Below are 13,862 nucleotides of genomic sequence, written 5' to 3'. Positions count from 1 at the left end.
AAAGTAAGTCTGTGAAATGCTTTCCTAATAATTTTTCTAGGAAAGCCTATTTGCTAACTTCTTAGTTAAAATATTCACTTGCTACTGGTGACAAAGAATTACCAGAGAAGGCAATTACTAGCAAGATGCATAGAACAAATTACTTTTTTTCAAATCTAACAAATTAAATAAACTCAGTTCAATGTTGCCTTAACTGTGTAATTCCAAATATTTATTTTTTTCACAAAACCAAAAGCCGAAAACAAGGCTTACATTATAATTCAGACATTTCTCACAATTTTCAAATGTTATGCAACTCAAAGTGGTTTACTGGATTAACATATTTATATATTTCCAATTGATTAATTTCATAGGTCCAGATGAACCCCTTACGTTGAAGTGAAATCCACTGCTGTATAGAAAACCACCAGGGAAGTGCCACTTAAGTTCTATTTTAGGGGTTTAAGTAAGACATAAGTGGTGCATAGGCTTTTTGCTAACCCTCTGAGCACGGATGGATTTCACATACTGGTGAACAATTGCTCACAAAAGTTGTCCCATTAAAGTCAATGTATACCATATAAAAGAACACAAATCACAACCCACTTTGTTCCTGGTCTGTTGGTTCATAGCTGTCACAGGTACAGAGACTGGGATCACAAGAGGTGCCACTGTTACTTCTTCTAAAGGTTTCTTAATTTCTGATGGCATGTTTCCATCTCCTATTGGCTTGAGTGACAATTTCTGAGGGTTTAAGTTTTCTGCATTGTACACCTTAACACAAAAAATTCTAATAAATAATAATAATAATAATAGGCATATCTCATAGCATCTTTCATCTGAGGATCTCAAAGTGCTTTGCAAACAACTAATTCTCACAATATCCTTCTGCATTAGATCACTATTATTATCACTATTTTATATATGGAAAAAACTAAGACCCAATGATTTGAATGACTTTCTCCAAAGTAACATAAGTTAGTGACAGAGCCAGGAATAGAACCCATAAGTAGCATTCCCTTATTCTAACCATTATGCTCCACTCCAAACTTAGCTCTCAAACCCTAAGACTGTGCTGCCACAGTAGACACACTTTAAAAATTCTATCTTATAAAAAGAAAGTGACCATTTTCAGCGATATTCCGTGTCGATATAGTAGAAAATTTTGTGGGAAACAGCACTCTTTTGAAACATTACAATTGTTTAAGGATGCCTACTGAACAATAACCACTTGAAAGGTGTCTGATAGCTCCAGAATTCTAGATTCTATCCTATTATTCTTAATTTTCAATGCAAAGGTTAAGTTGCTTCAAGACATTTTTATCCCCATAGGCCAGGAACAGGTTTTAAGAATCCTTGTGACTTTAATTCAAACTCCCATTAACTAACAAGCACTGAGGGATTCAATTTCCCTTTACCTGCTGTTCCATTTTCCCTGGTGGTGAATGCCATTGTTCACTTTGGAAACACATATGGCTGTTTAAACCTTTCTCAGTATAGAACAGCTGACCGCAGGTCTTGCAAACGAAACCACTTGCATATCTGTTCCCATCTGCAGGAACACCACTGGTGTTATTACTAAGCGTGGAAAGCAAGGTAAAAGGATGGAAAATTAACATTATTAAGCTGAACTACTGTTTGCAATTTAGTCTCTACCCATATTAGGTGCATGCTTGCATTCCCTTCTTTAGATCTCATTTTATGTCTAGCTGGAAAAGAAGTCTCTACAGTTCATTTATCAGCAAACTATGTTAACCAGAGAAAAATCCCCACTGGGACATAAATCATCCATGTTAGAAAGATAGTTTTAAACAGGAGATGTAATGAAATGCCCTCTTGAGCATTTACATGAAATTGTACCTCTGTTACCAACTATGCAGAAATGCCTTTTCCAAAAACAGAAACACAAGGTGGGGGAGGTAATATCTTTTACTGGACCAACTTCTGTTGGTGACAGAGACAAGCTTTCGAACTTACACAGAGCTCCACACCACTTCCTCTAAAAATGATGGCCTGCATTCAAAATCCTGCAGAGCATTTTCTTAAGCCATGCATTAAACATACCATATGGAATTTCTGTAATTTTGATGTTGCCATTGGAAAACATGTGTTACATGTGTGCTGTTTTTCCTTTTGTTTTTTTCCCCTAGTGCTGATGAATGGTGGCAGATTGACAGCTCTGGAGACTCGAGTCCTCTATCGACAATACTAACAAAGCAAAGGCAGTTCATGCTTTCCAACACCGACACACCTACCACCCTAACGTGGAGGGACCACCTTAGGGGTGAGAATGAGAGATGAGTTCAGACCCTATAGTCCATTCAGTCCTTGGCTCCTCTCCTGGGGCTAGAAATGGAGGATGGGGCGAGAGAGAAGGAGACTACCTTGATGAGTGGGTGATTTTTTTTTTATGTGGACACTTGCTCACTATAAACTGTGACTTTCAGTCTTTACGGACCAGGAATGGATTCCTCAGATTAATTTCTTAATGATGGAAAAATTATTGGCATATCTATCATGGTTAGTGGCATTGTAGGAAAGGCAGCTGTTTGTGCAGTTTAAATGAAGAATCATATTAAATTAATCTATGCAATCTCTAGAGAAGAATTAAATCAGTGGGCCATATTCTGCTCTCAAGCTACACCTGTGCAACTTCATTGAATTCAACTGAATTTCACTAGATTGGACTGTAAGGCTGTGACCCAGGAACCTCCTGGTGCCAACTGGCAGAGAACCCCCAGGCTGCATAGGGATGTATAGGAATCCCCTGGGTCTGATGGTATGTGATACCAAAGAGTGGTATGTGAAGTCTCTATCAACAACTGATTATTAGTCACTCGGTAATGTATGTATGAGTAATATTTAGGAAGTTACGTATGTTCTTAAAGCCTTGAAATGAAAAGCAGGTCACCAGGAGGTAACCAGCCTTGGATAGATTCTGTTTGGTCAGGGGACAGGAGATGCTTCTCTCTCTTTGTTTGGTCAAATGTGTATTGCGCACCGTGTGTCTCACAAGGTAAGCCTATGTGCATGTGGAGCCAGATGCTAATTAAAAGATTGCAAGGTCAACAAGAGAGGGAGGCCACAGGGAAGAACAATAAGCAGGGGGGTGTCCTGTTTATGAATAAAGATCAAAGGACTGTTTGGATGTATCTGGGATTGCAAAGAGACACAGGGGATTTCTCCACTGAGGAAGCAAGAGGACAACATGACTTGTCTCATGAACAGAAGATTACAGCCAAGACTGGCTATAATACACTGGAAGGGTTTTGAGTGAGCTTTTCCTGTATATGACATGATGTCTTGTTCGTTAAGTTTAGGCTCCACAAAGCATGTTATGATTTTATTTTATATGTAGCCATTCCGATCTCTGTTCTTTGTTAAATAAACTACTTCTAGTTTTTACTATCAACATATCTAAGTGCTGTGTGTTGATCAGAGTGGCGATCCTGAGCTGTAACTGGTACACTGGGGTGTCCTCTTCCTTGGGGAGTAGAGGATTTACGAATTCTGTGATTGTTCAATGGAACAGGTGCTGGATGCTCAGAGAGTTTGGGGTTGAATTGTGCCTATCATTAACCTGTAAAGAGAGGATGGGGCCTGTGGAAGCCTGAAGGAGGTACTTGTGTCGCCTGAGGCTTGTGGTGTCAGGGAGCTGAGCCCTGGCAGGCACAGACAAGGCTTCCTAATGCTAAGGGCTGGTGGTAGCAAGGTCCCTCACAGCCCTGGGTACCACAGGAAGTGTCACAAAGGCTCAGACTTAAGCACGGGGCAGCACATAGCTGCATCACCCACGGAGGAACCCCAGGAATGAACTGTGACCCAAAGTCACAGTTCCTCCCCTTCTTCCCCAGGGAGAAGTAGGCTCTGACACCCCCTTTCGGGGAACAGCTAACTTCCTCATGTAATAACTGATCAGCTCCACTGGCTGGCATATGGGAAGACAGACCATGGCTTACTTGAGGAGGGAATATCAGGAGTGCAGTCCCTGCTCTCTACACCAGCACCCAAGCAGTGATGCAGGTAGGTTTCTAAGCAGCTGAACAGAGGGAGGGAGAAGGGTGTTTACTTCCCTATGCAACCACTGAGGACCGGGGCATAAACTTGCCCTAAATAAATTACTGGTTATAAAATTATCCATCTACTTTTAAAAATCCAGCTTTGGTATTTGACTCTCTGCCCCTACAATAAATTTCAAAGGCTGACTACTCATTGTGGATGAAACTCAGCACAAGACCTGTGCTCAACTTAAAACCCAGTGAAGCCCTTCTTGCCCAGAGGTGAATCTCTTAATTTTATTCTAAATTTGCCTTCCATTCCTTTCATTGTGAACCCTCATTCATTATGGTAATGTATGAAAAGAAAAGGACTGGTCAGTTTTTATCATCTTAATAACCTTAAATACCGCACTCAAATATCCCTCTGTCATACTTAAGTTAAGTTGCTATATGGCTTTCATGCTTGTTGGTTAGAAAGTAGTTTTATGAAAGCCTTGTGGCTCTAATTCAAACACCTATTAATTAGCATAATCTCAGAGCTAGCCAAAAAAAAAGGGATATGTAAAAATCCAACCCTAAGGGAACAGACAAATACATCATTCGGACTCTTACTGCTAACATACACACTTGAAGCCAAACCTAAAAGTACAAATAAAAATCTGTGTCGCATTATTTTATTTGAAGCTCTGTCAAGACTACAGTGTACCCTGCTTACCATCCAGCTGACAAGTTTTCTTCCCTCACTGCATTAGTAAGGCTGTAGATATTTCCACCCTGAGTTAAAAAAAAATCAAAAACAGATGTTATACTGTCCATGATTGAAACTTACAATATAGTTATTCCATCCTGAAACAAGACATGGAACTTCTGAGTTGTTTCATTTGTAAAAATAACACTTTGCAGTTATATGGTTTAGAAACTTTCTTTACAGGATCCCAAAGCCCTCTACAAACATTAATGAATTTATCCTCATAACCCTTGTGTGCACATACAAATAACACACGAGTTCCAATCAACACCACTCTTATATCATAAGTTGCATATTTCCCATTACAGGACCCTCTAAAAGAGAGAGCAATCATCAGCACAGAGAAAGTAACCTACTGCAGAAGAATGCCAGAGAGGGAGGATCCTCTCCTCCTACGTTCCAATCTCTTAGACTCCTAATGCTTGGTGGCCACATGCAGGAATTTGGGGAGGGAAGCAAGATGCCCCATACAGACTTCAAGGAGTTAAGAGAGTTCCTATAGCTTCTGAGCCCCATGCAGGTTTCCTAGTTCTGGGATTCCTCTGGCCCAGCCAGCATCTCACCTCTCCCGCAGCAATGGCAGGCCCCAGAATACAGAGAGCCTTCTGCAAGGTTCCAGGGGGAAGGTGGGGAACAGTACCACAGAGGTGGTTCAGCACCTGCCTCCACAGTATGGAATAGGGGGGGATTCCTTGCACAAAGGGTCACCTCAGTGCATAGATGACAGGTGACCAAATGGCCTGCAGAAACAACAGCAGCTCGTGCAGAACCTGGACAAAAGCATGCATATGAACTTTCCATCAGAGTAGTGCATGAGGGTGAGATGTCATCAGACTGCATGGGGCAGGAAGTGCAACTAATAATCAACACAACAAAAATGACTCTCCACAAAACCTTGGAGACTCAGAACTCCTATTTATCCACAGAACACGTACAGCATGGGCAGCACTATTGCAAGCAGCTTCCCTACTCCATTCCATCAATGTGCCTCATCTCTGACCTGAAAGGACTATCTTTAAGGCTGAGAAGTTCATTATGTATAACTATTTAGCCCCTGATTTCTCTGCTGATGCAAGCAGTTAGGCACTAATTACTCCCAATTGAGAAAGTGATTTGTGCTATATGGACATCTGTCCATTATTGTACTGACTCATTTCATACAGCTCCCTGAACAATCTGATGCTAGCAATGTTTTATTCCTGACCAGAGCCCAAGCTGAACCAAGAACCTAGGTGAAAGGCTTTACTAAGCATCCCGTGAGACTTCATCTTGTTAAATCATTTTTACACCTCTGACACTGGATTAATTAATTAATGTTTTTAATGCACTCTGAAATATGTAAAGGGCCATGTAAATGCTAAAGATTATTTTTGGTGAGTCTAAAGCTGTCAACACTAACAAAAAAACACTTAAAAGAACACAGGGAAACAATTAAGTCCAATAGCTAAGGCTCAATACCTAAAGTTAGGAACCCTAGGTTCTACTCCAGACTGGAAATTAACTTAATACAGTATAGAACATCTCTGTGCCCCAGTTTTCCAAACTATAAAACAGAGGTAATGTTAACCCCCTTCATGAACCGGTATAAAGTATTTTCAGATCTCAGGTTAAAAGCACAGCTAACTGCCCCATACTTTTATTCCTAATAAAAGAAAAAACGTAATTGATGTGCGGTTGAAAAGAATGTTGGTCCCACTTTACCACACCTTTCAAGATGAAGTTTAATACAGCAACACGGGCAAATAAAGTATAAGAAATAAGGATCCTGTCAGACTACCAAGTGTGAAGGATGTCAGACCAAGCTTTATTGTTTCTGATTTATGAAAAGCAAAGAAATATTTCAGTGCAACCCAAGGGAGCACTGAAAGATATCTTCACTGATTAGTGACTAAGCCTAATACATAATTCACTAGAAGAACTGAATGAATTATGAGCATTTCTCCCACATGTTAAAATAATGTAGTAATATGATCCTGACAAAGACATCAAGATCAACAGTAACTGTGAAACTATTTATTTATCCTGTGGAATACTAAATATTTTCAATGCTGGGGATTTTTTTTTTTTTAGTCTGAAACAAAGTTTTATTCTTCAACTACATTGACACTTGCTTTCGGATGAGCTGATTAAAATCCCATCACAATCCAGAATCAGATTCCAACTTGATTCCTCTTGGCAACAGGTTATTAGCATAGTCTACTAGCACAGCCCTGTTAAAATGTGTGAGTAGTTCCACTACAAACTGCAGCCTTCTGTACAAATTTACTATACGAGGTCTTCGTTTTAAAATAATTTCCCCTATATATTTACATCACACCCTAATTTTCATAAAGACTAGCTTACATGGTGATTTTGTTTTGTTTTGAACCACAAGGGTTATAATAGTGGTTTCACTTCTCAGCTAAAAAATGACGCCTTGTGTCACTGCTCCAATAATGTGTCAGGACTTCTCAAAGGTTGGTAAATATCATTATCCTCATTTTAAAGATGGAGAATCTGAGACACAGAAGGCCAAATTTACAAAGTTATTTAGATACTTAAAGATGCAAAAGCACCCCTATGAGTTACACACATAGCTCCCAGTGACTTTCAATAGGAAAAGCCAGGATTTCTGACTCCTAATTCCCTGCTCTAAGCATTAAAATGCCATCTCTGTTTTCTATTTATTTATTTACAAATGAAAAGGTTTTATTTTATTCGTTAAAAAATAAAAAGATTTGAACATACCTGAATCCTATTAAAAATGGTTAGTTTGTGTTTCTTTTCAGTCACATGACTGGGTGAAGTACCAGGTAATGAAAAGGAAGCCATGGCCACTTGACTTGGAGAAGCTGTGCAAGATAGGTCAAACTTTAGCTTCTCTTTCCGGACACTGGGCAAGCGGCGAGGTCTACCACTGCTGGAATGTAGTTTGCCACCTGTTCCTTTGCAATATCCTTCGTTCTTCTCTTTGTCGCTATACACAGAAGCGTTATTTTCCCGCTGACGTGATTTCCCATAAGTAGAGTTTCCCAGGGCTTTATCACATACTGCAGTCTGGGGTTGGGTTGGGTTATCAATATCTTTGAATCCCACACAGCCTTTCAAGGGTATAGTCTGCTTGGTAGAGTAAACAGAGTCTGAATTTATGAGAGGGTCAGACAGGGACTGAGAAGACTGCAAAGCAACTGCTGCTTGCTGCCTTTCTATTTGGCCTTGTTCCTCACTAACAGATGACACATCCTTCTGATACTGGGTCAAAGTCTTTTGCATATACATGGGAGACCCTTCATGTTCTGTGTACTCTAGAAGAGAGTGAATCACGTCAGCCTGCTGCTGCTGTTGCAATACATTTTGGAGTGGTTTTTCTACAGTCTGTTTCACCTCAGAAGTTGCTTTCTGTGATGGAGCCACCACCTGGGTGTGGGACAAAATGTGTTGAGATTTGGTGAACATTTGGAGCAGGTGCTGCTGCACTTGCATATGCTCCTGGTTCACTGAGGATTCCATGAAAAGCTGCCTGAAGTGTGGGTTAGCGTCATTCTGTAACACACTATGCTTCTGAATGTTCTGCCAGTGACAGGAATCAATGTCACATTCTTGTCTTTTTGTTGGCCTAAAGGTTTCCTCAAAACTGCTGAGCTTTGTTTCACCTGAGATTTCCCCTTGGGTCTTCAAAAGTGCGAATGAGACAGCATCTGGACACTCATACATCTGTGCAAACGAGTCGAACGCGTGAGAAGGTCCAGGAAACCCACCTGAAATATTCTGAGCTGCACCAGATGGATTGTGATTAATATAAACACTATTCCCTTTGCTTTTAGTACAAACTGGCATGTTTCTGATCCACTGAAAATTACTGCTTGACTGATGGGAGGAGTTTGCAGAAATCTTCTGACCTCTGAATAATGGAAAACAAGGTAAAGCGCTGTTTGGCCAATACTCCAAACCTGTAGTCTCTAAAGGAAACTGTGATTCTGAAAGCAGGGATGTATCAGTCAAACTGGTAACTGTGTTTTCTCCTGGTGTGATCACAGATAAATTACCAGGATTTATTATGGCATACACATTGGAAGAGGTGGCATTCTTTTGGCAAGGATAATGCTCCTTCACCATCTTGTCACCTGTAGCTTCAAATAGTGCAGTCATGGTAGATGGGATGCAAGAAACCTGATCAGCTGCAGAGGAGCAAGACTGCAGTGAACCTTTCAAGTCCCTTGCAGACGATGCTGGAGTTGATGGAAGCTTCTGATTTACAATGCTGCTAACAATACATTTCAGTAGGTCTCTGTTGGGCAGGACAGGATTTGGAGATTTGGATTCAGAGTGAACAGCCAGCCTCTCCATTCTCAAACTACCTCGTCCTCTTTGGACAAATGCATCATGAGAAGGTGATGAGACCTTACAGGCATCGTCATCACAGGTGCCCTCCTTCAAGATAGACAAGCCGTGTTGCATTTCATAATGTCGAAGCAACGACCGATGGTCACAGTAACTCTTATTGCAACCCTGTTCTATACATATAAATGGTTTTGTTTTCTGGTGTGTTAGCATGTGTCCACTCCTGAGGTAAAAAGACAAAAGACAGAAGAGAAGACTCGTATTAAAATGACGAGCAGAAATTAAATCATTTCTTTTCTGAGCTATTTCAGTTCTCACTTCTACGGTTTTATTAAATCCTGAAGGTCAAATTCTGCACTGACGTATCCAGTGCAACTCCTACAGAACTCAAAGGGGTTTGACAGAGTGTAAAACAAAGCACGATTAGGGCTCTCTAAAGCAGGAGGGGTCCACACAGCTGCAGACTGACTGCTTTTTTTTTTCACTCTAGGAAGAAGGATTACATCACTCCCACCCTTCATCACCTGCAGTGGCTGCCTATCGCTGAATCCAATTCAAAACTGACCTTCTAGTTCTTAAAACTCTCAAGAAAGATGTTTTTTAACTGCCAGCACTGAGAAATTCATCCTGTCCCCTGTGAGTCAAACTAGGTTCTTTTGCATTCTCACAAGTTACAGAAGTACAGCAGACAAAATAATGTCCTTAAATAACACCACTGAAACCCCATTCTCTTCTGATTATGCCCTGAATTACACCTGTGCAAACCCACCAAAGGATAATAGGGTTGCACAGGTTTCATTGAAGGCATAACCTAAAGACAATGAAGACAGACCAAAATGAGGATCTAATTTGGCCAGCAGAGCTTTCATTAAATGCATGAAATGGAAAAAATCCTGGTTGTCTGTCAATCTCACTGAGCTTGGGGGGGGGGGAGCTTGCAATCAGAAAAATCATCTTGTAAGCAAAGCAAATTTGATACAGAAACCAGTGGGAAACAATGAATATGGAACACCACAATGCCCTTTCTATGGAGACACTTTTAGGGCAGAACAACACTTTCAAAGGACACATACTAATCCAAAATATGTATGTATAGTAATATGGACTGAAACCTCCAGCCTGTTCCCTGGGACTGGCTTTTGCACTAGTCCGATGTCCAGCACTGCTACATCAAGAAACCAGAATAGACCACTGAAGGTCCAATACTTCAAGAACCACTGGCGATCAGAACAAATGCTATATATACCATTTGAAACATGGAATCCCAGTTATTAATGGTGTGAAAAATTAATCTTTAACTGCAGTTCACAACATATTGGCTGCTAAAACCACACAAGAATTGGCTGTCCAGTACAAGTACTTCCAACACCAGTAAGCTTTTCCCTGGACCACTGATCAGAAAGAAAAATGAAAGGTTCTTAGTTGTTATTGCGCAATACAAGCTTACCAAGTCTTCTGTAGCTGAACTATGTCTTATATGACCATGTGAGGCCCTTTCTGCACCAATATACTCTGGAAATTCTAGAACTAACTTGCTTCTGCTACTGATATAGTTTTGCAATGTAATTTGATGGGGTTTGCTGGCCCGACAAATGCCCACGCCAAAGTACCAAGTAGTGTAACTGTGCATCTAAACCAAACTGAAACAGGAAAATGAAGTACTACTGAAGTGGATTCTATCTACATTGTTTTAAACATAAACTGAACATAGTTTTATGCCTTTATATTAGTAAACGCCTACATACAGGTGGTCCTGCCGTTTAAAAGCCTTGCTGCAGATTTTACAGATGTATTTCCGTTCCTGGCTGTGAGTCAGGTTATGTTTGCTAAGAGAGCTGGCACTGCTGAACACCTTCCCACAGAGACTGCAATCCAGGACAGGGTTTTGAGGAGAGCTGTGCTGATGCTTCCCTTTCCTGGCACTACCATAACTGGACTTGCCTTCTTGTTCAACTTCTTTAGGTGCTGCTGGGACAGGAAGTCCCAATTCTAAATAAAGGGTGAAAGTAATACTCATTAGGTAACAAACAGTGTCTTTTAAATTACCCCAATAATGTAAGGGTTCATAGATTTCTCTTTTTAATTCCCCTACATTTTTTGTTCAGAGCCTAGTTACAGGGTAGGGTAACTAGTGCAAGCATGATGCACCACAGTTTTGTGTCTTACAACGTAGCCTGTGATCTGCAACACCACTGATATTCCGGGCCTCTCTCCTCACACAGCTCTGACAATGCACCTCAGTTCTGGCTTGCTATTTCAGTCCTGAATCTCTTGAGCAGTGTCAACTGAGCTGAATTCTGCCATAATGCTTTCCCTCTTTTGGGCAAAAATGGACACAGAAGACTTCTCCGAATTATTTTGCACTTGTGACCTAATCAATATTTAAACCAAGGTCACCAGAGATGACTGACTAGTTAATAAATCCATTGAGCCACTAAGCTTACATTGTCTTCATAAATCTAAGATTCATTACCTATGAACCAGAATGAGAAAGGAGAGAGGTAGATATACTACAAATTTTATCAGTTGGCCTAATCAGTTAAATAAAAGATGCACCAAATGTTATCAAAAAATTTCTATCATTCTCTTATTTGAGCGCTCCCAGTTGTGTCTTTTTGTTTTTTCTGTCTTCATAGTTCCTTGAACTTTTGCATGATCACTGATCTGCATTAGTAGTGATGGTACCCTGTTCTTTCAAGAACAGTATTTTACTAAGGACATTCTCCTTATAACTTCTAATTGCAAATTTTGGAGAAAGCCCATTCTGCTAAATCCATTTCCCAGAGAATCTGAAATGCAAGAATTAAACAGAATGTTTCTTCTATGCTTCAGGGGAAGCTAGTAATGTAGATGTTAGCAGCATATTTAACAAATCTGTTATTTTAATGTTTTTAAATTTTCCATTTGCAGTTTGAGATCAAGTTGCAAAGACTTTGAACAGAGAGTGTATTCCTAGCCACGGTACAATTTTAAGGAAACAGTCGTAGGGGAAATATTCCTATCCTATTTAATATTACAATAATTATTAGTAACTATTTTCTATAGAGCTATAAATGCGCATGACAATATACAAGACAAATAAAGACGACTGGCAAAATTTTCAAAAACACCTAAGTGACTTAGAAGCCTAAGTCTCTGCCCCAAAGAGATTATCACTAGGTCTACTGTAGCTTCTAAATTAACTACTGAAAAATTCTGGCTACACTGAACTGTAAAATTATAACCAAAGGAGATTCCAATGTACTCACCACACAAAGAAGGCTGTGAGCCAAAGTCAGACTCATCAAGGAGTTTAACAAAATCACAGTCCTTCACAGAATACAAAGACAGTGCATCTAAATTGTCCTCCAAAGTGTCATTAGCCATATCTGCAGCGGAAAGGCTAGGATCCATATCTAGGCTGCTTAGGCCAGTATACATTATGTCTCTTGTATCTGGACACAGCTTAAGGTTGAGAGTGTCACTACAGTTCAGCCCTTGACTCTCTGAAAATCCAGGAATATGCATCTCTGATTGGATGAAGTTTTCATCACTGAGGTGGTACTGGTCCATGTTTACCCACCTTTAATGTTTGGTCAGGGAATATGCTTTGGTTTCTGATAAACTAGGGCAAGACTCAGAGCTTGAAAACTGCATTAGTGTATAGCAAGATTCCTAAACAAAAGGTAACAGGAAAAAGTTAGATAACAGAGATGAACAGTTAATACATTTTAAAATGAAAGCAATACCAGTATTGACACATTAGCCCATATATAAACCAATCCTTATTAGATAGGACTCAAGATAAATACTTCTGATTTATATTTTAGATGAAAATATGTGTTCAAATTAAAAATGCTTTCAAACAACTGGAACTTTGTATCTGTGATTAAATCCATTTTGCTGTGTAAGCTACATTGATCGTCATGAACAGATTGGGCAGAATTCGTATTTTTAAAATATAATTTTGAGGGATAATATTGATGTTTATTTTTAAGCATTTTTAAAATTTTTATCAATTTTAATTTTCACAGTTGCACAAAATTGTGGGTTTTAAGCATTGTTTTCTATTTTTATCTATTTAATTTTTCATAGTTGCAGGAAAATATGGGGGGTTAAGACAATAACTATTTAATGACAGTGTATGTTGTGATTCAAAAAGTTACAGTTTTACACCTGTTAAAACACAAACTGTCAATATCACATATCAAAACGTATAAAATAAATATCCTTAAATCAAACTCTAATATGCTCTCAAGCAGCAATTTTATTACTTTTTCTATGCATAAATTTCAATGATTATCAATGGTAATATTTTTCATAGGTTTGTATATGTATGGTGAAATCGACATTTGCCAATAAAAATCTAATCCTTCCAAGCCTAGTCATGAACAACTCAATTAATTTAAGCCTGGTTTGCCTTAAACTTGATTGATGAGAAATTTGATCTTGATAATATTATTTTAGGAAATGCAACCTGCAGAGGAGATATTCAAACCAAGTATGCACACTGTATATGAAAAAAATTCATACACAATTGCACACAGCTAAATGCCAATCAGTGTATGTACTGGAACTAGTCCATAATTAAGATATGCCTGAATTATCTGTGAAACCTGAAGTTCCTTACAACCATCCAGTGCTGCTGCAAACATGAAAAATGTTCCCATTTATTCACTACATCATTCCAAAAAAATCACTGAATCTCATGTATTTCAATGGGGTCAAAAGATGTCCCACAAAAACGTCCCTGTTTATAAGTTTGTAACTTATGGTGCTATATGCCTAGAAAAAAGTAGGTCCAGGTTACAGGACCTGCAGAGAGGTGAATTTCATCC

The 13,862-nt window shown here is 39.4% G+C and overlaps 1 protein-coding gene across 1 annotated transcript in view; it reads right to left on the bottom strand.

The window, feature by feature from the left end:
- ZNF541 (zinc finger protein 541) overlaps nt 1–12,597 on the bottom strand; it is a 32,888-nt gene extending 20,291 nt beyond the window's left edge. The window contains exons 1-6 of the mRNA XM_024216363.1: nt 12,294–12,597; nt 10,791–11,034; nt 7,453–9,268; nt 4,693–4,751; nt 1,398–1,557; nt 586–753 (exon numbers count right to left, since the gene is read on the bottom strand). Coding sequence (XP_024072131.1) covers nt 586–753; nt 1,398–1,557; nt 4,693–4,751; nt 7,453–9,268; nt 10,791–11,034; nt 12,294–12,597 — 2,751 coding nt within the window. The remainder of the gene's footprint in view (nt 1–585; nt 754–1,397; nt 1,558–4,692; nt 4,752–7,452; nt 9,269–10,790; nt 11,035–12,293) is intronic.
- Nucleotides 12,598–13,862: the final 1,265 nt, after the last annotated feature.

The sequence above is a fragment of the Terrapene carolina genome, unplaced genomic scaffold, assembly GCF_002925995.2.
Source record: "Terrapene carolina triunguis isolate 2854851 unplaced genomic scaffold, T_m_triunguis-2.0 Scaffold517, whole genome shotgun sequence".
Taxonomy (NCBI): Eukaryota; Metazoa; Chordata; order Testudines; family Emydidae; genus Terrapene; species Terrapene triunguis.
Note: the sequence above shows the minus strand (reverse complement) of the source record. Positions and strands in the feature narration are given on the sequence as shown.